Source organism: Ahaetulla prasina, chromosome 15, assembly GCF_028640845.1.
Source record: "Ahaetulla prasina isolate Xishuangbanna chromosome 15, ASM2864084v1, whole genome shotgun sequence".
Lineage (NCBI taxonomy): Eukaryota > Metazoa > Chordata > Lepidosauria > Squamata > Colubridae > Ahaetulla > Ahaetulla prasina.
This window is the reverse complement of record NC_080553.1, coordinates 15,084,283-15,109,507: the sequence shown is the minus strand read 5'-3', so window position 1 is coordinate 15,109,507 and position 25,225 is coordinate 15,084,283. Positions and strand designations below refer to the sequence as shown.

At 46.0% G+C, this 25,225-nt stretch overlaps 1 protein-coding gene across 23 annotated transcripts in view; it reads left to right on the top strand.

Annotated features, from left to right (window-relative positions):
* The window catches only part of MTMR3 (myotubularin related protein 3), a 56,796-nt gene that overhangs the window by 18,359 nt on the left and 13,212 nt on the right, over nt 1-25,225 (top strand). For 11 of the 23 annotated variants that reach the window (XM_058158758.1, XM_058158754.1, XM_058158755.1 and 8 more), the window contains exons 2-15: nt 1,535-1,604; nt 2,834-3,107; nt 3,728-3,804; nt 5,705-5,794; nt 6,660-6,776; nt 11,797-11,829; nt 15,122-15,204; nt 15,914-16,080; nt 17,309-17,405; nt 19,717-19,830; nt 22,075-22,280; nt 23,009-23,140; nt 23,718-23,829; nt 24,621-24,816. In XM_058158758.1, the coding sequence (XP_058014741.1) occupies nt 3,062-3,107; nt 3,728-3,804; nt 5,705-5,794; nt 6,660-6,776; nt 11,797-11,829; nt 15,122-15,204; nt 15,914-16,080; nt 17,309-17,405; nt 19,717-19,830; nt 22,075-22,280; nt 23,009-23,140; nt 23,718-23,829; nt 24,621-24,816 (1,470 nt within the window). In that variant the 5' untranslated portion in view covers nt 1,535-1,604; nt 2,834-3,061. The other 12 variants (XM_058158759.1, XM_058158756.1, XM_058158744.1 and 9 more) reach the window with 9 other exon arrangements.

Genomic DNA, 25,225 nt, shown 5'->3' with positions numbered 1-25,225 from the left:
CGGCTTGATCTGCTACTCGGGGTTTGTTTACTCAGAAGTAAAGCCAGCGTGCCCGGCGGCTTTTTGCCAGATCCGCCGGCATGGAGCTGGCAATTTTTAAAAGGGAAGCTGGAATCCTTGCTTGTTATCTGTAAGCAGATCATATCTGCAAAAGCTGGTTTCCAATCTGGAAAGAAAAGGCTAGGCAGAGAAGAAACGCCATAATAAGGACCAGATCTGGAAAGGTAATTTGTGGGCATCCAGCCCGGTCGTTTCATTGAGCAGACTTTAGAACGGATAGCTCTGCATCTCTTTTATTTCCATGTGATGCCTCTATAAATGAAAGTCTTCCACAAAACCCTTATTAAATTCGCTGGTAATAATCAGGTGCGATCATCTGTCATTTAAACGTAACAAGAGTCGGGCAGGGCAGCCTAGTCAGGCCATTCCTTCATTTCCTGCCCACGCGGAGCTTTATCTGTTTTTATTTTCATTTTTTTTGCTTATTCTCATTTTTCCGGGGTGGGGTGGGGGAGGAAATTGGATTTTGTAAGGGAGAGATGTAGGTTAGGGTTGACATGTAAAAGCCAGAAAAAAAAACTGTACTGGCAGGCTCCCAGGAAAGATTTGAGGGGAATGTAAGCATTGCCTCCTGACCTTGTCTCTCTTCTTTTCGACCGTGTCTCGTCTCCCTTCCTTGTTTTTTTTTTGGGGGGGGGGGGAGAGGGGGGAACCTCACATTTTTAGGATTTTTGTTTTTTTAGTTGAACGCTTTAATGGTTTCTGGATTGGTTTCTGCATTATTGGGAGCTAATATTTAGAAGTTTGCCGACTTACATTTCGTGCCCTTGGCTCATTTGTACCCACTTGGCAAACAGCAAGAAACAATTCAGTCAAGAAATGAGGATCTCAGGGCATTGCCTGACCCAGAGATCTTAGCTTTTTGGGGAGCAACAAACCAGGAGATCCTAATTTGATTTAGATACCGGCCCTGATCTTTTGAATAAATTGGGGTTTCCTAATATATACCTTTGTGTGCAGGTAGTCCTTGACGTATGACCGCAGTTGAGCCCCAAATTTCTGTGGGTAAGCAAGGCAGTTGTTAAATGAGTTCTGTCCCGCTTTACGATCTTTTTTTGCCATGGTTGTTAAGCGGATCACCATCGTTGTTAAGTGAATTGTGCAATCATTAAGTGAATCTGGCTCCTCCCATTAACCGTTTGTCAGAAGCGCCTAAGGATGGTTGCAAATGAGAATTCCCACAACTCCGGGATGCTCCTGCATCCATCATAAATACACGCCATTGCCAACAACTTGAACTACGGGGTGTGTGTGTGTGCTGCAACGGTCATAAGTGTGAGAAGTGGTCATAAGTCACTTCTTTTCAGTGCCGTTGTAACTTTGAACCACCGATAATGGTTGTAAACCGAGGATTACCTTTATTATTGACCTAGATTAGGAGAATAAGTTAGAAGCAGTCCTTTCACGTTGCTGCTTAAATGTTGTTTTAGGATGAAGCTCAGTTTAATTACAGGCTATTCTTTTGTCCTTTCAGCTTTCACTGTGAAATACCTGACAATCGTGAATCGCATCTGAAATTTATCAAAGGGGTTTATTGTTAATCGGTAAGTTTAGAGATCTTTAATACTCAGCAGCAGAGTTATCCTTTTCCAGAATTGCAATGGTTTGTTTTTGTTTTTGTTTAAATCCTGCTAATTATTTTGTATCATTTCGTAGCCAATCGCTTACCTTATTTAACTTTCTAGGTATTTATTTATTTTTAATTGGTTTGATTCTGCTTGTAGACTATAGTGGAAGTGTGCTTGAAAGGGCACAATACGTAATTTTTTTATAATTATCTTCGTCAACCTTTCAAACGTTTGTGCTGAATTGTTCAATGGTAGATAGCAATAGCACTTAGACTTCTATACTGTGCCTTACAGCCCATTTTACAGATCTCGGAAAGATGGAAGGCTGCGTCATTGCCATCATATTTTCTTTGCTGCTATATGTAGATTTCATACATCCTCCTTTTCTCCTAGCACTTCTTATCCACAGATTGTGTGTTTTTATATGCTCAGGAAAGCCACAATCTGGGGCAGTTTTCTCTTTTGCTGTTTAACCAAACCAGTTTTGTGTGTGGCCTTCATTTCATTAAGTCCCTAATTAAGAAAGCTCCATATAGACCATGCATATCATTCTCTCTCTCTCTCCTTCCATCCATCCTGTCTCTTAGTCAGCACCGACCTAAGTTCTCTCTTGCCTTGAATTTTTTATCCTGCCTTTATTATTTTTATACTCCTCCCTCCTCCTGTTTTCCCCACAAGAACAACCCTGTGAGGTGAGCCGGGCTGAGAGGGAGGGAATGGCCCTCATGTCTAAGACGGGACTAGAACTCCCAGTCTTCTGGTAATTGGCCTAAAGTCACCCAGCTGGCTTTCATGCCTAAGGTGGGACTAGAACTCCCAGTCTCCTGGTGATTGGCTCAGAGTCACCCAGCTGGCTTTCATGTCTATAAATGGCATCAGTTAGCCAGGACAATCCAAGATGCTGATAGTTGTGGTCATTATATCTTGTGATGCAGCTCAGAATGTCAGTGGGCAAAGACAGTGGCTTTGCACTTCTGTCATTCTTTTCCTTGTCCTAGCCAAAACCATAGCAGAAATGGCTGTAACAGATACTTGACCTTCCCTGGTTTTTAAAACCCTACTTTCCTTGCATCTGGGACTCCATCGATATCCTGCTGAATGTACAGATCAGAATATCTTCTCTAGGTCTGATTCACTGAATGCTCACCTTCTCAAAAAGTGGTTCATGTATCATACAAAGCCATGTTTTGTTTAATAATCTGCAGTTGGATAAGTTAACATGACCTACAAACAACGTGATTTGCAAATGGCTGTAGGGGATCCACATGAAACACTAAGCCAAACTCCAACAAGCTACCTTACAGTTTACCATCCGTTTACTGGAATATTAAGAACATTTCTTAAGCTTGAAGAATATAACTGATGACCAACCTGCAAAACGATTGGCTTACGGTTGACTTTGCTTTCCGATGCCATGTTGAACAACAGTATCCATGATTCCCAGCTGTGGCTTTGCTGACTTGCAGTTAAGATTCAGCAGTGCATTAAAATTGAATTGAACATTATGGTAGTTGGATTTAATTAGGAAATGAATTGCCCAGAATGCAAGGAGCTGTTTTAGGTGTGCCCAGCAAATGAAATGCATTTTCTTTTTTATTTTTAGTCTTTGAACAGCAGACTCCTAAATTGCATGGCATTTGAACCACCAGAAAGATTTAAAAGGGAATTAATTTTGTAGCAGAGGAAGCAGTTGAGAAACAAGTCAGATTGGTGGTTGATTATATTATCATCATTAAAGGTATTATGCAAGTCTTTTTTTTCAGAACAGGTTCATTGAGTCAGATTCAAATTTGAACCTTTGTGTCTTTTAGAATTTTTGACATTTTTGCATAGATTTTATGTTAATTTTAAGAATGTCTTAATGCCTTTTGTTATATATTATATATTTGTTATATATTGTTTTGAGTTGAAATGTAGTCTGTAAATATTTTAAAAACATAATGCAATTAGTAATGCCTCTTTCCTAAATTTTATCACTAGAATTTTACGTACGTCCTTATGGCCCGTGGGGTGATTCTAATATTTCCGATATTGGAATATTTATTTGCAAATAATAAATGTACTGCTCTCGGTATCCACATTCTGATTTTGTCTTCCAGAACTTTCCATGATATACAGCGCTGCAGAACTGGAAAGCAAGGGGGAGGACCTTGCCTTGCAGCTAGGCTCTGTCATGGTACGTGCACAGATCCTTCAAGGTTGAGCAAAAGAAAAAGAGAACTGAAGGAAGGAAAGGAATGCTAAACATGGCAACCCTTAGGTGTTTACAGCACTCTTATAAAGTTTGATTGTGATAAACCACCATTTCTCAACCTTGGTAACTTGAAGCTGGGTAGATTTCAACTCCCAGAATTCCCCAGCCAGTTTTGCTGGCTGGGGAATTCTGGGAGTTGAAGACTACCCAGTTTCAAATTGTTAAAGTTGAGAAACTATGCTAAAGGGTTATAAACTCCTTCAGAAGGTCGTTTTGATACGAGCAAAAATCAGTTCGCTTCACTCAGTTCTGTTGAGAAATTTGGGTTCTAATGAAAGAAGCGAGTTGAGCCTTTTAAGTCTTCATTGCTAACCTCTGGCCTCTGGTGGCTCAGACTGCTAAGACAGTCTGTTATTAACAGCAGCTGCCTGCAATTACTGCAGGTTCAAGTCCCACCAGGCCCAAGGTTGACTCAGCCTTCCATCCTTTATAAGGTAGGTAAAATGAGGACCCAGATTGTTGGGGGCAATAAAAGTTGACTTTGCATATATAATATACAAATGGATGAAGACTATTGCTTGACACAGTGTAAGCCGCCCTGAGTCTTCGGAGAAGGGCGGGATATAAATGCAACTAAATAAATAAATATAAATAAATAAACCCTGGAAGCCTCATTCAGATGAAGCTACTTCACCTCTTTCTTTTGTTTGTTTGTTTTACCTGGATAGACAACAAGACAGTTCTATGTGCTTCCGAACTCTTGTTTCCAGTGGACAGAGAAAACAAAACAAAAAACAAAACAGGTGTTCGGTACAATGAGAGATGCTTCCAGAATTTCTAGTAGAAAAATAAATGACATCATTAGCGCAGCTAAAGTAGTGGACTTGACCCGGTTCACACGTTACACTAAGTTTGTGGTTTAACCATTGCTTGTTGAGGAAACCCCCACTAGCTGGGTATCTCATGCTAAGGCTTAACCTGTGAACGAGTGTAGAAGGTTTTAGAGCAGGGATGTCCAACCTAGGCCACTTTTAAGACTTCCCAGAATTCTCCAGTCAGCCTTTCTCCATCCCTGGAGGTTTATAGGAAGAGGTTGGACAACCATTTGTCCGGAATGGTATATAGCAGTGATGGCTAAGCTTTTTGCCGTCGCATGCCAAAAGTGGGGGGACGAGGGGGGGGGGTCGTGCGCGCATGTGCCAACCCCCCATAATTTAATGCCCCCCACGCCCTGCCCACCTGCACATGCCTGTGCGACCCCACCCCACCCCATGCTCCCCACGCTTTTGCCAAGCAACGGCAAAAAGGTTACTGGTGGGCCCGGAAGACCTGTTTTTCGCCCTTCCCAGGCTCCAGAGACTTTCTTGGAGCCTGGGAGGCAAGAACCTCCTTCCCCGGAGGCCATCCGGAGGCTGGAAACAGCCCATTTCTCAACTTCCAGTGGAACCAGAAGGCCCATTTTTCGCTCTTCCCAGATTCCAAAAGCTTTCTTGGAGCCTGGGGAGAGCGAAAACAGTCTCTCCCCCCCCCCCCCGAGACCCTCTGGAGGCCAGAAACGGGCCTTTTCCCGATTTCCGGTGGGCCCGGAAGCCCCAAAATTAGCTGGCCGGCGCACACATGTGCGCTGGAGCCCAGCTGAGGCAATGCTCATGTGCCCACAGAGATGGCTCCGTGTGCCCCCTCGGCATATAGGGGGTATATGCGGGTATATAGGGTATCCTGCTGTGTGGTAAAAGGTTTGTTAGAGGAAGGGAGTTTCAGAATGGGTTGACTAAGAATGAATCTCTGTGATTATTCGGTTAGTAGAAAAAAAGTGAACTAGCATGTACAAGTGACATGAACGGAATCGTCGGCTTGACTTCTAAACTTAAATCGTTCTCAGGATGAAGAGACACATCACAGCCTTGAATGCATCCAAGCTAATCAGATCTTCCCCAGGAAGCAGCTAATCCGGGAGGATGAAAATCTCCAGGTCATCCCTTGATTCTCCTTTGATCTTGCAGTGGGATCCAGGGGGCTGTGTGGGATTTAGATCTCTGATCAGGCAGCAGAACTTTGGAGGCGCTTGGTTTACTTTCAACCTAGGAGATAAAACGTTTTGGGTTGAAGCGGTGAGCTTGGTTGCAAAAATTCTAGGTCTTAAGACAATCCTTGACTTAGCACTGGTCCCTTAGCGACCATTCAAGGCTACGCCTGAAAAACAGAGGACTTGCAACCCGGGATTCAAAGAGCCGACCGCCAGGCCCTTCCACCATCAGGTCACTGAACTTCACGAATGAAGGCGAAGGTACGTGTCCCAGGATAACGTTGCAGGATCCAATCTGGGTGGGGCACCGAGACCAAAGGTTTTATCTTCTGAGCTTGCGAAGAATACAAGCGAGCGGTCAGACAAAGAGACCCAAACTCATTGATGGCCTCGCGTTGCAATGAACAAGGACACACATTCAGTTTCGCAGCTTACTAAGATTGTTGGCCGAGCAGGTTCAAAAACAGCCGGGGAGATGATTGAAGCCCGGGAAACGGGTCCCTTGTCAGTTAACAGGAGGGCTGAATTACCAACAGCTTTTCCTCCTGGGGAACTCGAGACTCCATGCCTGGATATCTCTCTTGTCTTCTGGCTCTTTGGACTGGGTTCAAATTTGAAGAGATGAGCCCCAAAGCTTGGAAGAGTAAATCTCTCGTTCCCGGCGGCCGACCCAAATTCGATCTCGCACCATTATCCTGGGAAACGTATATTGGCCTTCCTCCGCCAATCGTGTGTTCTTTCGAGGGGTGTGCATTTCTGAAGTTGATGCCACCTGTAAATTCCTTTCCTATCTCTCTCTCTCTCTCCACAGGTCCCGTTTCTCGAACTTCACGGGGAAAGCACGGAGTACGTTGGCCGAGCGGATGAGGCCGTCATTGCCCTGTCCAACTACAGGCTTCACATCAAATTTAAGGAATCCGTAGTGAACGTAAGTTGTCTCTTTTCCCGAAGCGGAAGCTGGGTGGTGAGGGAAGCGGGAGCTGTACCGGTGGGGGTTTCGGTGCGAAACCGAAAATGCCTGAAAAGCCAGCGTGGCGTAATATTTTGGGTGACATCGCTCAGGGGTGGCATTTCAATTCCTTGCCCGTCAGCTCTCGTGCTGCCTGGTTATGGGCGCCAGGGCAGAGGGGCGTGTGGAATTTTAAAGCCATCTCTTCTTGTTCGAAACGGGTGATTGGCAGCAAGGAGGGCATCGCTGCCGTACTTCATTATTTTAATCCTCCTGCATGTTCTGCTGCAGAAACTTGCGCGTTTTTCCTCGTCAGCTGGCGAGTTAGAACACCTCTCGTCCTGACAGCTGCGCAGCCGCGAGAGTTTGCGCTTCTTCCTCTGCCGTCACGAAGCTGAGTCATCTCAAAGCGATGACAGGGAGAAGAAATATAGTAGAATTAGAATTTATCCTGATCGGTAACTCGGCCCAGGCCTCGATGCTAAACCAATTCCCCCAACTTCGTTATTGGAGCCGTCGGAATATTGTAAGCAGGCGGTGAAGTTCTGCCTTGCAAAGCTCAAAATCGCAGGAAGGGTGCAAAAGCTGGAGAACTTTCCTTTATAGCAATAGCCCTTAGACTTATATACCGCTTCACAGTGCTTTGCAGCCCCTCTCTAAGCAGTTTACAGAGTCAGCCTCTTGCCCTCCAACAATCTGGGTTCTCATTTTACCCACCTCGGAAGGATGGGAGGCTGAGTCAGCCTTGAGCCGGTCAGGATCGAACTCCTGACAGTTGGCAGAGTTACCTGCAACATTGCTTTCTACCAACTGCAAAAGAAGGAAGGAAGGAAGGGAGGGAGGGAGGGAAAGGAAAGCAATAGGCACTTAGACTTATATAGCACTTCACAGTGCTTTGCAGCCCCCTCTATGTAGTTTACAGACTCAGCCTCTTGCCCCCAACAATCTGGGTCCTCGTCTTCCCACCTCGGAAAGACAGAAGGCTGAGTCAACCTTGAGCCGGTTAGGATCCCACTCAGAGCCCTCCTCTTCCCTCCCCACCTGCAGCATCCCCAGCTGATGTGTCATTTTGGGGCTGCTTGGCCTGTTCCCAAAGAATGACTGAAACCAGGGGTCTCCAACCTTGGCAACTTTAAGCCTGGTGGACTTCAACTCCCAGAATTCCCCAGCCAGCTTTGCTGGCTGGGGGATTCTGGGAGTTGAAATCCACCAGGCTTAAAGTTGCCAAGGTTGGAGACCCCTGTCCTCAACAGCATCAATATCCTTATTTTATTTTTTCAGAATGCGCATTCTGTGTATGTGAGACTCTGAAGCCTTTTAGCGAATAAAACTGAGGTTGGAGATTGGTTCTTTGTAGCAGGTCTGACAGCCATTTTATTAACCTGTTTCAAATTGGACTTTTTTTTTTTTTTTTTAAAGGGACATTTCAAGCGAGGCCGGGGTCCTGGCAGAGGCCAGACAGATCTTTGTAGGGATTTTGGGTAGCCTCAGCTGCCATACTTTGATCTGCTGAAACAAAATAATCGCATTCATTCATTTTAGATTTTTTAAATCCTGTTTTTTATTATTTTTTATAAACAAGGCAGAGAAAATACTTCATACTTCTTCCATCTCTTATTTATATCTACAGCAGTAACCAGGGGTGGGATTAAGAAATTTTAGCAACTGGTTCCCTGCCCGGTTGTTGGGTGAGCGTGGCCGTAGTGGGTGTGGCCTATTTGGCTTCCTGCCCCACGGGGTGGGGGCGCATTTTCGCCCTCCCCCGACTCCAGACACCCTTCGGAGGCCAGAAACGGGCCCGTTTTTGGACTTCCGGTACTTCTGGTAGGCCCGTTTTTCACCCTCCCAGAGCCTCCGCGTGGCCCCTGCACTTACCTGGCATCCAAAACGGGCTGCGTGTAGAACTCCTGGGAGGGGAGGGATGGGTGGGGTCAGCCAGTCCTTGCAACAACCGGTTTGGCGAACCAGATTAAAATTAACACCCGGTTCGTCCAAACCGATCCAAACCGACTGAATCCCACCCCTGACAATTACTCTGTGAGATGGGGTGGGCTGAAGTCACCCACCTGACTTTCATGCCTAAGGCAGGACTAGAACTCACTGTCCCCTGGTGATTAGCCCAAGGTCACCCAACCCGCTTGCATGCCTAAGGCAGGACTAGAACTCCCAGTCTCCTGGTTTCTTAACCACTACCCCAAACTTAAGCCAGATTTTGGCAGCTTTTTTTCTAGACCCCACCTTCCATGGCCTGCCTTCACATGATCAGCCGTATCCCAAACTTAGCTGTAATCTCCCCCCCCCCCTTTTTTTTTTTTTATAGGGCCCTCGCGCTAATCCATAAAGTAGAATTTTGTAATTAAACAAAAAGATATCCCCTGTTCAGACTTGGCTGTTTTGGTTCCCCCACCCTCTCTCTCTCTCCTTTGCAGCTGTGAGTTCATTTTCATTTTAGCTGATTCTTGCCTTTGATGTGCAGCGAGTCAGTTGCAAAATTAACCTCCCAAAGAACTCAGAGGAACAAAAATGTTGTTTGTTTAGCAATTGACAGCATTCTAAATAAAGAATGCAACTGCGGCTGACATGAAAGTGAGTTATTGCTCGGCTATGCGAGAGCAAGTGCTTGGAATGGGTGCCGTCTCAGATCATTATATAATATTAAAATGAATTTATACTCTTAATATTGCACGGGAATTACTGCGATGAGAAACCTCGGGCAGCTACGGCAGAAGGCAGCAGCAGTTCAAGAGCTCCAGTGGCGCAACACACCAAATTCCCAACCTCGGTTCACAAACCGTAGAGCTGCGGTGCGCCTACAAACATGGCGAGCCGAAAGCAAACCATAAAACACGGCGTAACGTGACCTGGTTTGCATAAAATACAAAGATAGCGGCTGAGTTCCCACAACATATTGGACCCCCTCCATCAAACCACCGCGATTGACACAATGATGGTCATTTTGGCTGGACTGGCTCTCGTGCAAATGCAGCCCATTATTTGCTTGCAAGGGAAAGATTAGGAAGAGCTGTGATAACTGGTTTCAAGGAGATGGTTGGTGGGAGAGAGGTGGCACTAATGAGAATATTTGTATATCTGGGCGTTGAAAGGAGGGATCCTGGGTGCTGTCATGAACTTGGCGGTTTTCTTGCAAGATATTTCGTTACCCGAACGAGACGACACCGTCCGAGCACTGATGATTTCACTCTAGTTTGAGTAATGGGAGCGTCTGCAAGGAAGCCACCAAGCTCAGAGAGCCACAGAGGTGGTAGCAATTCTCTGCGGCAATTGGACAAGGCAAGGATTTGTGGCTTGAGATTTTGAGAAAGGAGATTCAAACACGAGTCTTGAAATATGTGGCAACAAGGCCCGATCTACAGGGCTGCCTTTTCCTAAGGACCCCTTCCCCTAAATATTGCTACCTGACGGGGAGCTAGGTAGCCTCTTCCGTAGCAGCCCCTGGAAGACCCTGCCCCCTGAAACCCAGCAGACCTCCACCTTCCTAGCCTTCCATAGAACTATGAGGACCTGGTTTAAGATTAGGTGACTGCACATTGGAAGGTTGGCTTGGCGCCGGGTCTTTGTTGTTTTTAATGTGTCTAGTTTTATAGTTTGGATACGGCTTTTATGCTCTTTTTAACTTTTGATTGAGAGCCGACCAGAGCCGGTTATAAGATGGGTGGCTATATAAATACTTTAAGTAAAACAAAGAACCCTGGAAACCGTCTTGAAGAGACGATTCAGAGGCTGTTGAAAGAACCGCAACTCCTGGAAAATCTCCTGCTTGAGCAGGGGTTGGACTAGAAGACCTCTCAGGTCCCTTCCAACTCTCTTAACTCTGTAGTCTGTAAATCAGATAGTATGGATGGGGAAGCGGCTCCAGGGGATTCCTCAGAGGGGGGGAAAAGAGGGAGGGAAGGAAAAACAAACCAACTTGCAATATTCTGTTACTATACCCTATCGTAGTATTTCTCAGACTTGGTTAACTTTTAAGATGCGTGGACTTCATCTCCCAGAATTCCCCCCAGCCACTTTGCTGAGAAACACTGGCCTATCTCAGTAAATATAGTTCTAGCCTTCCTGTGGAGTTGGTTTCTTGATCTGGTCTACCTTACAGGGGCGACCGATGAAGATTCCGAGAAATTTCCTAATAGGGGGAAAAAAAATGGTTAGGGAATTAAACCTTAAATCTGCCTAGAGCAGGAAGGGAACTCTTCCCCTGCTAGAGTTTTTAAATACTGGTAGGTGTTTAAATAGGGCTGGAGATTCCATCTAGGAAGGATTCTTGCACTGAGCAGGGAGTCAGTTAAGATGATCTCTCTGGTCCCTTCTGACTCTCACATTCTGTAATTTTATAATGGTTTGGTTCTAAGTAGTCCAGCTGCAATTTTCAGTACTTTGGAGAGCTCTTCTCCCCCTTTTTTTTAGTATTTTTTTTAAAATCGGTGGAGTTAACTGAACAAGCCAAATCTTTATTAGACATGATTATCTTGGATAGCTTTTATCTCGCAGCTTCATTGAAAACGGATCCCCTGACTCTTCCCTTGTTGCTTAGACAGTGTCTCCAATGCAATGAACATGAATTTGGGTCGACCTTGGGAGATATTGGAGAACAGGGGAGCCTGGAACGACTTAGCCCCTGAACCACAAAAACAGCTCTTTTCTTGTAACCCTGGAGGGACTTTCTTGAGCTTTTGCTTCAGAACCTCTTGTCCAGGCAAAAATTAGTAACCCGAAATTCACTTTAACGTAACTTAACTTTAGCCGACTGCCATGGGAAAAAGAGGTCTATATGTTATGTTCTTTCATGAATTGCCCTTCGTAAGCCCAAAAAGAACTCCATAAAATACACAGTCCCATTCTGCTTTAACTTCCCTCCAAGCAGGACATGAGGTTTAATGGGCCCGGTGTTCAATTTGCATTTGTTAAGTTACCTGGCCGATGTAAGTTTATACCCCATCTTCGGTTTTCGCCTAATTTTCGTTCTTTGTTTGCCATTCATTAGAATGTCTGTAAGTTTGCCGCTTATGAGATCTCAGTAAGTAGAACATAGTCGTTTAGCATTTGTACTGCCGCACCTTTGCTTGGAATACAGTGAACATGTGCTGACCGTGGCTTGCGACATAGGCAGGCGTGCATGGATCATGTCAGAGCATGAAGTTGCCTCCTGTATAAATACAATACCTGAATAAAAGATTCAGTAGATCAAGTGGCCAATTCATGGAATGATGGCTTTCCTGAAATGCTGACACACCCATCTTTTGGGAACAACTATATTCAACAAAGATAACTTTATGCATGCATGAAATGTTTCTCTCTTGGTTGTCCAAATGAGGTTGCTCCCAAAAGTTATGCACTTGAACTGGGTTTGATCCTAAATAAGTCTTGGATAAATTCACTCAGTTCCAAGGGTTCAGATTTGACGTTGAATTACACCGCTGTCTTTCTCTTCCCATTTGGTTTGATTTTGAATTATTTTTTTTAAATTCGCTTGCTCGTGTATTTCCCCCAAAGTGTCTCTTCCCAGCCAGTTCAGAAGCTTCTAATATCTTTGGGAGGTTGTTTATTTAATTACAGGCAATCCACATTCCTAGAGATTATACACTGTGAAACGCCAGGGGTAAGCTTGACTAGTTCTGCATGCTCATTCATAACCAGGGAGGTCATTGGTAATGTGTGGACCAATCTGACTTTTGGAGGAAGCGACCTTACGAAGACCATCGAAAAGGGCCCAGGAATAGCAAGTCAAAGAAATTAAAGGGGTGAGATAAGACAAAGAAAGGGAAACGGGACGAGATCTAATTTTCACCACTATCGTTAGCTCTTTTCTTCCCGTAGCTTTTTGCCAAATCTTCCTGACTTCTGCCCACACCCATCATACTTTTTTGTTCATTAAGCCCACCTCTCAATTTCGGAAGACCTCATCAGCTTCATCCATGGGTGACTTTGGGGAGGGTTCCTTGGGTGTTCTCTGAGCTTAGTTGCTTTCTTGCAGACGTTTTGATACCTAAACCAGGGGTCTCCAACCTCAGAATTCCTCAGCCAGCCATGGGAGTCGAAGTCCCCAAGTCTTAAAAGTTACCAAGTTTGGAGGCTCTTGATTTAAGTCAACCTTTCACCCTTGCTATCGTTTTTGTTTTGTTTTTTGAGGGGAGGGTAATCTTTTGGGGCCACCTTGAGATCTGAAACCTAGAAACCCCTCTGTCGAAAACTACATTTCAGAGCACAAGACAAAAGAGTGAAAATCAAGTTACATTTTTTCCCCTCCCCATCCAATGTATGGACCTTCAAATTAAAGGTCCATAATTGCTGGGCAAGGATGCAATCTTCACCCCTGATATTAAACCGTCTTCCTTATTCTATAGTTACAGCATCTACACCTGCAGCCTATTATTTCCAATTTTCTCACAATCGTGTTTTCCTTTTCGCCAATTTTTCTTGGTTACGGACAATTAATAAGAGCATCCCTTTCAATTCCGCTCTTCGAGACATCCCTGTCATTCCCATATAAATTTCTAAAATACTCACTTCCTGCTCGCTTTTATCCTGGCATTTTTTTTTTAATTGTTGTTCTTTCTCCTGGAAGTTGTTTCTTTTCCCATTCCCCATTTCCAAAGGGTTTACTTTTCTCCCCCCCACTCCCCTAAACAGTCGATTCATTGTTTTATTAAACATTGCATTCTGCTAACAAAATTCCAGCAAATTGTTATTGGAGGCTGGCACTAATTATTGACCTGCATGGTATGTTTTGATTTGTGGTGATTTTCAGCATGGAGATTGCTCGGGGGTGGGGCAATATGGGATATAATGCTTGGCCGGAAAAAAAAAAAAAGAAAGGCAGAATCCCGAAGGAGCATGAAATGCCTTTCCTAGGGAGTACAAAAACGCCATTTTTATGGAGAGTAATGAAGGTACATCCAGGAAAAGTGATTCAGAAGGAAGGAAAGCGGAACAGATGGAAAGAAGGAGCGGAGGAAGTGACAACTGAGGGGGCTGTAAGTGTCAAAGAGGAAACAGAGAGTCAGTAGGAGGAAGAAGAAGTCAAGAGAAGACTAGAATATTTAGGTTAGTGAAGCAGACGAGGCCTCTGACTTCTAGATGTACTTCGCTTTTAAAGCCCTTTGTGGCTCTCGGTGGGACAGCCATCTTCCCAAGACACCCAACTGGTCCATAAATTCTAACACAGGTAATCCTCGACTTACAATCTTTTGCTTAGCAGACTGTTCAAAGTGGCCACGGCCTTGAAAAAGGCGATGCGTGACCGTTTTTCAAAGTTACGACGGTTGCAGCCTCGATGGTCACGTGATTAAAATCCAGATGCTTGGCAGCAGGCTCATCCATGATGGTGTAGTCCAGGGGTCTCCAACCTTGGCCCCTTTGTGGCATTGTGTTGTTTGGTTTTTAATTTGATGGGATTACAATGAATAAGGTTACATTAAATTCTACCTAATTGATCTACTTCAGCCCATGTTGTTGTGGATGTGGAGAATTTGCCTCCCACTCAGAATCGGTTAATCGGTGCCCATCCTGAAGCCCTAGTGCAGGGGTCTGCAAACTTGGCTTTTTTAAGACTTGTGGACTTCAACTCCCAGAGATCCTCAGCCAGCTTTGCTTTGCTTTGCTGGCTGAGGAACTCTGGGAGTTGAAGTCCACAAGTCTTAAAAGAGCCAAGTTTGCAGACCCCTGCCCTCGTGTAAGAAAGCCACAGTGACCTATGTGAGCCCGGGCACGCTTTTAAGTCTTTGGGGAAGTCAAGCCAGACTTGAAGGTGGGGAAGTTTTGCAAGCACTTTCCTAATTTCTAGAACTCTGAGCCTCTTCCTCAATACGGTAGCTGGGCTTTGTTAGAGTTCTCAGAGTAATTTTGAAAGTTAGTGAAGCAAGAGCTGTTTAAGGAAGACGGTTGTTGGTTGCGAAGGCACCTTCGACCCTTCTTGGATGAGAATGAAATGGTTTCAAGGGGGGGAAAAAAAACACCCACAAAAGAAAGTCCACTCGCCTTTTGGAAAAGCACTTTTGGGACAGCCGTGACCTGAATGATTGAGAATCTCCGCAGACATTTGTGCGTCAACTGTCCTCATTCCTTAGGGCCGAATTCAAGTGACGTGTACAAAAACGCTGCGAGTTTTACAGTAGAGTTGAATGCAACACCAATTTCATCGAGGTGGAATTTCAGATCAAAATGAATTGTATAGAATGGGAGGGAAACGCTACCAGTAATTGCCGGTGTGAGTAATGTTTCCTTCCAGGGCTCCAGCCATCTACTAAATCCTTGTGATAAAATGGGTGTTAGCCTTTCGGAATAAATCTATGTCCCTTTTTCCATCACAGGTTCCATTGCAGCTCATAGAAAGCGTGGAATGTCGGGATATTTTCCAGCTCCACTTGACTTGCAAAGATTGCAAAGTTATCAGGTGCGTGTACAATCCCTGCACCACACAGTCCGTGTTTCACGTTAGTTAATGCAAGTGTGGCCTCCCCTCCCTAAAATAAACACAACTGCCTTTCAAATCATTACAAATTACCCTTTAATGGCAGGCTTTCCTCCCGACTCCGGACTTTGTGGTACCAGCAAAATACTGCCAGAATAATCTCAAAAGTTTTATCAATGGATGATATTGGAATGTCAGAAACAACGGCTCATTATTTATCCATCATTTATTTATTTCTTAAGTTTATCTGCCGCCTGTCTGGGGAATTCTGGGAGTTGGGAGTCCACAAATTTGGAGACTCCCGACGTATCAAAAAAACCAGTGTGCAGGACATAATGAACAGCACATTTATTATTTTTAAAATGAGGTTTTCCTAAAAGTTAAGCCTCTGTAGATAATTTCCTTCTGCTCTGCTCTGCTCTGACCTTAGCCTCTCATTTCATCCGGTCAGCTGCATATTTGTAAAGGAAAGTGAAAACATTCCTTGCCTTTTATTGGCTTTTGCATGGTGGTGGTGGTGGTTGTTATTTTATTTACACAAAATGACAGTATACACAGCAAACGAGATAATTATGCTGGATTTCGTATCACAGATCACTAGTTGAACACTTCCCAAGCCTTTTGGACTGCGTGTTATATCGGCAAATTATGGGCATTTCATTATTATTATTATTATTATTAATTTTGGCAGGTGCCAGTTCTCTACTTTTGAGCAGTGTCAGGAGTGGCTGAAGCGGCTGAACAACGCCATCCGCCCCCCGTCAAAGATAGAGGACGTTTTCTCGTTTGCTTACCATGCCTGGTGCATGGAGGTCTACGCCAGTGAAAAGGAGCAACATGGCGATTTGTGCCGCCCAGGTACGATGGGTCTTTGGCTTGCACAGCAACAGGCTAGGACTAGGACAGATGGTGGTGGTGGTTGTTTTACAACACCCATTACCTGGTACACTACAGGCAGTTCTCGAGTTACAACCATCCCTTTAGCTAGCATTCAGAGTGACAGCCATGCTAAAAAAAAAAAACACGTGAATTATGACCGTTGCAGCCTCCCAACGGCCACATGATTGAAATGCAGGTGCTTGATCTCGGGGTCATGTGATCACCGTTTGCTCTTGGCCGGGGAATTCTGGGAGTTGGGAGTCCAAAGGTCTTAAATAGCAATAGCACTCAGACTTACAGACCGCTTCACAATGCTTTCCAGCCCTCTCTGAGCGGTTTACAGGGTCAGCCTGTTGCTCCTCCCCCAACAATCTGGGTCCTCATTTTACGGAAGGCTGAGTCAACCTTGAGCCAGTCAGGATCAAACGGCCAAACTGCTGGCAATCAGCAGTCAGCAGAATTAGCCTGCAGGACTGCATTCTAACCATTGTGCCACCAAGGAGAATAGAATGGAATTGGAATTGGATTAGAATTGAGAATAGGACAGGACAGGACAGATTGTAGAACAGACTAGCAATAGCCCTCTAAGTGGTTCACAGAGTCAGCTTATTGCCCCCAACAATCTGGGTCCTTATAAACCACTGTGCCACCATCGCTCCTAAAGCCCAAGTTGCCAAGATTGGACGAAATGGACAATTGGTATGAAGGGATGTTTGAAGTGCCAGATTGGAGTTGAGGACTCTTTCAAGAGAGGCTTGCGCACGAGATGAGGGTCCTGACCTTGTGGAGCGTCAACCGCCACGTGGCTGGATGCAAAGCTAGCCTTTGCATTGTGCTTCCTACGTGGCGCTATCCCATGCCAGGAATTGTTCGGCTTCCCTTCGGAGCTCAGTGGAGCAAATAAGACGTTTGCAACAGAGACGTCCAACTTTGTCAATTTTAAGACCTGTGGACTTCAACTCTCAGAATTCAGCTTCCAGAAGTCCACCAGTCTTAAAAGTTGTCACGGTTGGACGTCTCGGCTTTACGGGGCATTGGGTTTGCTCTCAGGCAGGATTAATAAGCTTTTCAAAAGTTCTTGAATAGTCTCGGGAGAAAAGACGAGTTCAGGAATGGGTCTGCTATTGTTCAGCCGTTGGGGAAATCTCTTGCTCTATAAACACACGCACGGTTTCTGTTTGCTTCTCGCTGTTCTTGCGATATCTAGGGGAGCACGTGACGTCGAGATTCAAAAACGAAGTGGAACGGATGGGTTTTGACATGAACAATGCCTGGCGGATCTCCAACATCAACGAGAAGTACAAGTAAGCCCTTTAGATGATCGCGGAGACTTTAGCCTTCAGAAAGCCATCTGCTCTCGTCAAAAAGCCCAACATTTCTGGGCATTTCAGCTCTATGCGGCCCTGGCTGGGATCGCATGCCAAGGCTGCTAATTATTTGAAGCAACTTGACATTCTGGGAACAGCTTTGAATGCCTGCAGAGGCAGATCGAAGGAACCTGGCATTCCCCTGTCGGTGTTCTGTCAAGCTTTTTATAAGCTAATCAGGGAAAAGACGGACGCAACTATCGCTCTCTTCTTTCTGGTCTCAAAAGGCTGAACTTTTGACGCCGGCTACATCCTATGAGTCCGTCCTGTGGTTTGGTTTGGTTTGGTTTGGTTTGGTTTGGTTTGGTTTGTTTCAATACATACGAGAGCCCAGCAGTGAGTTATGGCTTAGCCGGTTCTAGTCAATCAATTCTAGATAAAACAAACTTACTGTGCCCCAGCAAAAAACAGTAATGATTGCTGCTTTTCCCCCAAACGGAAGCTGCCTGCTGAGATTGAGGAAGTGAGGCTGTGGAGTCTGTGGGATAGGAAAGAAAAGTTTGGGGCTTTTTTATGATCATCTATTTATTGAGAAAAGGAAAGAGCCAGTTTGGTCTAGTGCAGGGGTCGGCAACCTTAAACACTCAAAGAGCCACAAATGTTCTAACCGAAAGCCCCCATTCAGTTCTGGAGCCGACTGGAAGTCCGGTTCCCCCATCATAGTCTCCTCCTAGCACGGCGTCCTTTTTCCTCTGCCAACTGGAAGTTGGCTCCCCCACCATAGTCTCTTCCTAGCGCTGTGTCCTTTTTTCTCTACCTGCCCTAACCGAAAGCCTTTATCAATTGTGGAGCCGACCAGCAACAGGGAGCCGCACCAGAGGGATGAAAGAGCCACATGCGGCTCCAGAGCCACCGGTTGCTGACCCCTGGTCTAGTGGTTAAGGCACCAGGCTAGAAACCAGGAGACGGTGAGTTCTTGTCTGACCTTAGACATGAAAGATAGCTGGGTGACCTTGGGCCAATCATCAGGAGACGGTGAGTTCTAGTCCTGCATGAAAGCCAACTGGGCGACTTTAGGCCAGTCAGAGTCAGTCCTACCCACCTCACAGGGGTGGGTGGTTGTGGGGAAAATAGGAGAAGGTAGATAACGTTGGATACGTTCGCTGCCTTGAGTTATTTATAAAAACAATAAAGGTGGGAAATAAAAATATATATATATCAGTTTTACGAACTTTGCCCCCTGCAGTGCTGCCCTCTGATGCAGGGCAGCAAATTGGGTGTTGTGGGTCATTTCCCTCGATGCCTCTTCCCAAAGCCGTCACATTTACCTCTTTTGCTTCTTGATTTCTAGTGGGGCAAATTTAGCAGCATTATTTTTTTTAAAAAAAAAACTTGCTAGGTGAACCAGCGAGGGTCACGCCATGCCTTCTCTTATAGCTGTATGCGCAGGTAGTGTTTTTTATATTTGAAACGGATCGCAGTGACTTAAAGCCTAACTGGAATAAAACTTCATTCTCATCTGGGTGGGGAGAATCAAAACGTGGCTGAATCAGTCCTCTATTTTTGTCGTGTCCCACTCCTCTGACGGCCGGGTCTGGGAAGTCTGTATCAAGCGTGGCCACGAAGCCTCTGCAGCTTTGCCAAATTCCTGTCAGAGTTCTCAGGGCAGGCAGGAATCCAAGGTCATGGAGCCACACCATGACTTCAGCAATCCAGATGAGACTTTGCCTGACTCAAGGAATGCCAGAAAGCAGATCCTTTATATAGGCCATGGGGTGTGGCTCCATGACTCAGCACTTATCCAGGCCTGCCCCTCCCTTCCTTTTGCTGACGTCGCCTCTCCATTCTCCGGAAGCGGGGATCTGTCCACTGTGTCTTTTCGTCCTCCTGCTCAGCTGCCGGCAATTCTAGCTCGTGGCTGGCTTCGTGCTCACACGCTGTAGGAGGGAGGTTTGTTTGCTCAGTCTGTGCGGGCATGGTGCCAGGGCTGGGGGCTGGAGGCATGCCAAGCCATTCTTCTTCACTATCAGACTCTGGCTCAGATAGCAGGAGATGGGAGGGGCCCGGCTGAGGAGAGGAGGGCGGGCGAGGCACAACAATTTTCCTACAAAGTTCTAAGCTGAACAGTGAAGGATGTGAACAAGCCTCTCTTTGTTTTTAGCCACAAAAAAAAAAAAGAACCTCAAAACGGAGAGAGAAAAAGGCGCTTAGTTTTACAGTGTACCTGCATTTTCCTTGCTGCTTGCTCCTCACGTGTGCAGCAGGATGTGCCTTCTCACACGTGGCTGGTCTCTTCTTTTCCACGCAGGCTCTGCAGTAGCTACCCTCAAGAACTCATTGTGCCTGTCTGGATAACGGACAAAGAGCTGGAAAGCGTGGCCAATTTCCGATCTTGGAAACGCATCCCTGTGGTGGTTTACAGGTCAGGCCTTCCTTCCCGGAGGAGGCGTCGTCGTCTTTCTGGCATTTTTAGGGGATCAGGGGTTTTTTTTTTTCCCCCACCGGTCGGTTTGCTGAATCCCAGGGCCAGATCTCGGAGAGACTCCTGGGAGATGCCCTTCGCTGTCAGAGTGAACATCCTTTGAGGATAGATGGGAGAGGGTTGATACAGGTAGTCCTTGGCTGAACAACCGTTTGTTTAGTGACCATTCGAAGTTACAGAGGCATTGAAAAAAGTGACTGACGGTCGGTTGTTGGGCTTACGACCGTTGCAGCATTCCTTGGACGCGGGATCCAAAATTTGGCCGCTTGGCAACTGGTTCAAATTTATGACAGCTGCAGTGTCCAAAGGTCACTGTACATTAGTGTACATTTAAAGTGACAATAAAGTTTCTACTCTATTCTATTCTATTATTTATTTATTCTATTCTATTCTATTCAATATCTATTCAGTATTGATATATTGACCATCAATTGTGTTGTAAATGTTGTACCTTGATGAACGTATCTTTTCTTTTATGTACACTGAGAGCATATGCACCAAGACAAATTCCTTGTGTGTCCAATCACACTTGGCCAATAAAAATTCTATTCTATTCTATTCTATTCTATTCTATTCTATTCTATTCTATTCTATTCTATTCTATTCTATTTGTCTCTACTCTACTCTATTCTGTTTTTCCTATTCTATTATATTCTATTTTTCTCTACTCTACTCTACTCTATTCTATTCTATTCTATTCTATTCTATTCCTGCTTCCTCCTCCTATTCCTCACATTCTGTTCTGTTCTGTCCTATTCATCTGATCCCCTTTTGTGACCTTTTGACAAGCAAAGTCATTGAAAAAGCCAGATTCACTTAACAACCGCAGTAATTAATTTTAACAACCGTGGCAAGAAGAAAGGTGGCAAAATGGGGCAAAATTGACTTAAAAACTGTCTTTCTCGGCAGTGGAAATTTCGGGCTCAATGGTGGTCGTACGTCAAGGACTATCTGTATTCCTGTAAAGAGGAAAAGAAAAAGCTTTCAAACAGGCTATCATCCTATTAAAAATAAGGATAGTTTTATAATAAAAGCAGCAATGTGACACACAGCAAAAGTTTCTACTTCTGTAAGAAGAGTAGCTTTTCCCCTTTCCAAATACGTTGGCATTTTTCAGGCTGTTGAGCTCCCGATCCCTCCTTCAAATCCGGGCACAGAGAGGCAGGAGGACTAAATGCAGTTTCGTTTTGTAGAAATGGGTGATTATCCCCTGCAGATTATTACCTACAGCAGAAGTCTGCAAGGGATCATTATGATGTTTCTCAGGTCTCAGGTCAGGCCCAGAAGGGGGACTGACTTTGGACCTTCACAGGTTACGTAAACTCTAGATGAGTCCCTCGGTTGTTCTCTCTCTCAGTTTTTTGAACAAAAGGCCGGTCCAAACTGCTGACCTTGCGACTCAGCACTAACCCAGCTACTGTCGGCTGACCTCGGAGTTCTAGACAGCTCTGGGTTGTTTCACACTCCTCTGCAAAAGCTGATTCAAGTCTTTAGTTTTTGTTTTTCTTTCTCTGTGCATACTTTTTAAATGTTTTACGGGTGTGTTGTTCATTGGTAGTTTGTTTTTTTTTCCAAAAAACAAGCAAACTCAGATCCTCCTAAGCATTCAGGTATATTTAGATACGATTTCGCATTCTTCGCCAGTGTCCACAAAACTTGTTTAGATCCCAGCGGACTTCAGTTCATGCATTTTATCACAAGGGTGGCCTATATTGAGAGTTGTTCCGCAGGCCATCATGTTAAACAAGACAAGCTAAAGAGCCTTTGGACTCCTTCAGCGACCTTCCCTAAGGCTCTTAAGTCAGTGGTCCCCAACTTTCTGGCTTTTCCTTCGGCAAGGGAGGGGAGGGTGGATGGCTCCACATGAAGAGTGTCCAAGCAAGCGCAGACCTCAATTTGCACGAGCCGCGCATATGTCCACCTGCCGCTTGCACAAATGGAGCTGCACATGCTTGCTGTCCCGCCACTTCTGCAGCCCGGTTCCGCACAGGCCATGGCCTGGAGGTTGGGGACCCTTGTTCTAAATGCTTGTTTGTCCTCTGTGGCAGTGTAACTACAAATAAAGTGACAATAATGTGCAATGACAATAAAAGTGAAGGGAAGTTAGTCCCTGTTACGTGCACGTATGACCTGCAGTTAATTCCTGCTACAATAGTGCATGGATTGGTTTTTGTTTCCATGCAGGCACCAGAACAACGGGGCGGTCATTTCTCGCTGCGGGCAGCCTGAGGTCAGCTGGTGGGGCTGGAGAAACGCTGACGACGAACATCTTGTCCAGTCGGTGGCCAAAGCCTGCGCCTCCGATTCCAAGTCGAGCAGCGGTAAACTGGTGAATGGGAACTGCTCGCGAGAGTTCTCCAATGGGGGAGATTTCTCCGACGCAGAGTTTGGTAAGCTCGACTTGGTAACCTCACTTTGTGTCCGAAAGGTTGGCTGGCTACGCAATGCAAATGGCCAACCTCCACTGAGGTCAGTCTTCCTAGGTAGGCCAGACAGGTAGCAGGATCTGAGGAGCTATTTGGCAATAGTGATCGCATTTAGACTTACATACCGCTTCACGGTGTTTTCCAGCCCCCTCTAAGCGGTTTACAGAGTCAGCCTCTTGCCCCCACAAGCATCTGGGTCCTCATTTTACCCACCTCGGAAGGACAAAAGGCTGAGTCAACCTTGAGCCGGTCAGGATCGAATTGCTGGAGGCGGGCAATTAGCCTGCAATGCTTCCCTCTAACCCTGCAGTACCACAGCTCTTACTTTCTACTTTATTGTAAAGCTACACGAACAGAATCTGGCAAGTGTGAAGGTATAAATCTCCCACCATCTCTTTTGACAAGGTTTCTTTCCAAATTACCCCTCCCCTATTTGTGCTCACGATGAATTCTGGAAATAGCAGCCCTGAACATCTGGAGGACTCCAGGTTGCAGTGTCTTGCAACCTTGGCAATTTTAAATTGGGAGGACTTCAACTCCCAGAATTCCCTAGCCAGCCATGAAGTCCACCCATCTTAAAGTAGCTGAGATGGAGAAACCCTGATAAAATGGGTGAGTGTTAGGGAGAAGGAGGCCCGTTTCTGCTAGCTACCTTGTCATTTACCTCTCTCTTTCGCCCGTTCCTTCCCCAGATTCTTCCATTTCCAATGCTTCGGGAGCAGAAAGCTTAGCCATCCAGCCTCAGAAGCTTTTGATCTTAGATGCACGCTCCTATACAGCCGCAGTCGCCAACAGAGCCAAAGGAGGGGGCTGTGAATGCCCAGGTAGGTTTTAAGATTAAATTCGTCTCTAGGTTCTCATGCATTTAATACACCCAAGGAGGCAAGAGAGCATGTCTGGACTTGGCGCTGCTGGCTTCAGAAAGGTAGATAGTTCAGGAAGAAGGACAGTGCCGTAAAAACATTGAGGATCTGCCCCGCCTGTCTCCCCCCCTCCTGTTGCAACTGATATCAGAGAGGGCAGAGCTGGGATTCTCTCCAACCGGCAGCTGCCATGCTGACACCTTAGCCGTTCCTTCTCCATTGTTATTTGCTCACAGTGCCGGCGAAGCCAGGAAGGCATCCAAGTTCATTTGCTGGCAGTCAGAAAGATTGGGTTGACATCCACTGTCATCGATGGAGCCCGCTGCTCCAGTCCCAGGGCAGGGGACAAATAGATGGTCCCTTGACGTTGTGTTAGAATGATCCCCTTGTGTTGTCACCCTCTCTTTTTGAACTCCCCAAGAGGCGGGAGGGGGGGTGTCGTAAGTAGGGGCCCCAATTGGTTGCCAGCGTGTTTCCACAGTAAAGCTTGTAAGTTGGTTCATCTTCTGAGCCGCTTTCTCTCTCCGCTTTCGAACAGAGTATTATCCCAACTGTGAAGTGGTGTTCATGGGAATGGCTAACATCCACTCTATTCGGAAGAGTTTTCAGTCACTGAGGCTGCTCTGCACACAGATGCCGGACCCGGGAAAGTAAGTGGTCCCTCGCTCCCACTCCTCCATTCGTGCCTTAGTACAGGGGTCTGCAAACTTGGCTCTTTTAAGACTTGCTGGCTGAGGATCTCTGGGAGTTGAAGTCCACAAGTCTTAAAAGAGCCAAGTTTGCAGACCCCTGCCTTAGTACGAGGGTCTCCAGTCTTGGCCATTTTAAGATCAGTGGACTTCAACTCCCAGAAATCCCCCGCCAGCATAGCTGGCTGGGGAATTCTGGGAGTTGAAGTCCTTGACGTAAGACCACCGTTGAGCTGGAAACTGCCATTGCTAAGCAGGATAGTTGTTAAGTGACTTCTGCCCCATTTTATGACCTGTCTTGCCACAGTTCTTAAGTGAAGCTCCGCGGTTGTTACGTTAGTCACACGGTTGTTAAGTGAATCTGGCTCTCCCCATTGACTTTGCTTGTCAGAGGGACACAAAAGGGGATCGTGTGACCCTGGGACGCTGCGACCGTCATAACTATGAATCGGTTGCCAAGCATCTGAATTTTGATCACTTGACCGTGAGGATGCTGCAGGGGTCATAAAGCCTGAAAAACGTCCAGAAGTCCCTTATTTCAGGGTCATCGTAATTTAGAGCAGTCACTAAACAAACTGTTGTAAATCGAGGACTACCTCTAAACATTTTTCACCCCTCTCGGTTCTTTAACCCGGCCTCTTTTGCCACTAATCCAAGCCGAGCGGCCATCCTCATTCAAGGAAAGCCCCCCCCCCCCTCTGTGCTTTTAACAGCCCATCAAAGTCGGGTTGTCCTCTTGTCTCTCTCTGCAGCTGGCTGTCGGCTCTGGAGAGCACCAAGTGGCTCCAGCATCTCTCTGTGCTTCTGAAATCAGCCCTGCTGGTGGTCCACGCGGTGGACAGAGACCAGCGGCCTGTCCTGGTCCACTGCTCCGATGGCTGGGATCGGACCCCGCAGATCGTGGCTCTGTCCAAGCTGCTGCTGGATCCGTATTACCGGACCATTGAGGTTTGTCAACGCCGGAACAGGTCTAGATCGGGGGTGGGGGGGGCACCTTCGGCTTTGGGTTGAGAAGAGGCTTTGAGGTAGAACGCTTGTGGTGATGCTCAGCGGAAGAAGGGAAGGCAGAGGAAGGAGGTGTTTCGAGAGACACAAAGTTGTGTCCTAGGATGAGCGAAGCAGGTGGAGACCGGAAGGGACTTAGGTTAATTTGGGGGAAGACCAAGTGGCAGAGATCTGGCTCTTGGAGACATAATCGGAAGTAGTTCACACACACACAGCCCTCCTTGTGGCACTAAAGCAGTTTTGGTGTGTTGACATTTCCCCAGAGGTTTCTACATGGCGGTTTGATTCCATGTAGATCAGGGGTGTCCAACCTTGGCAAGTTTAAGACCTGTGGACTTCAACTCCCAGAGTT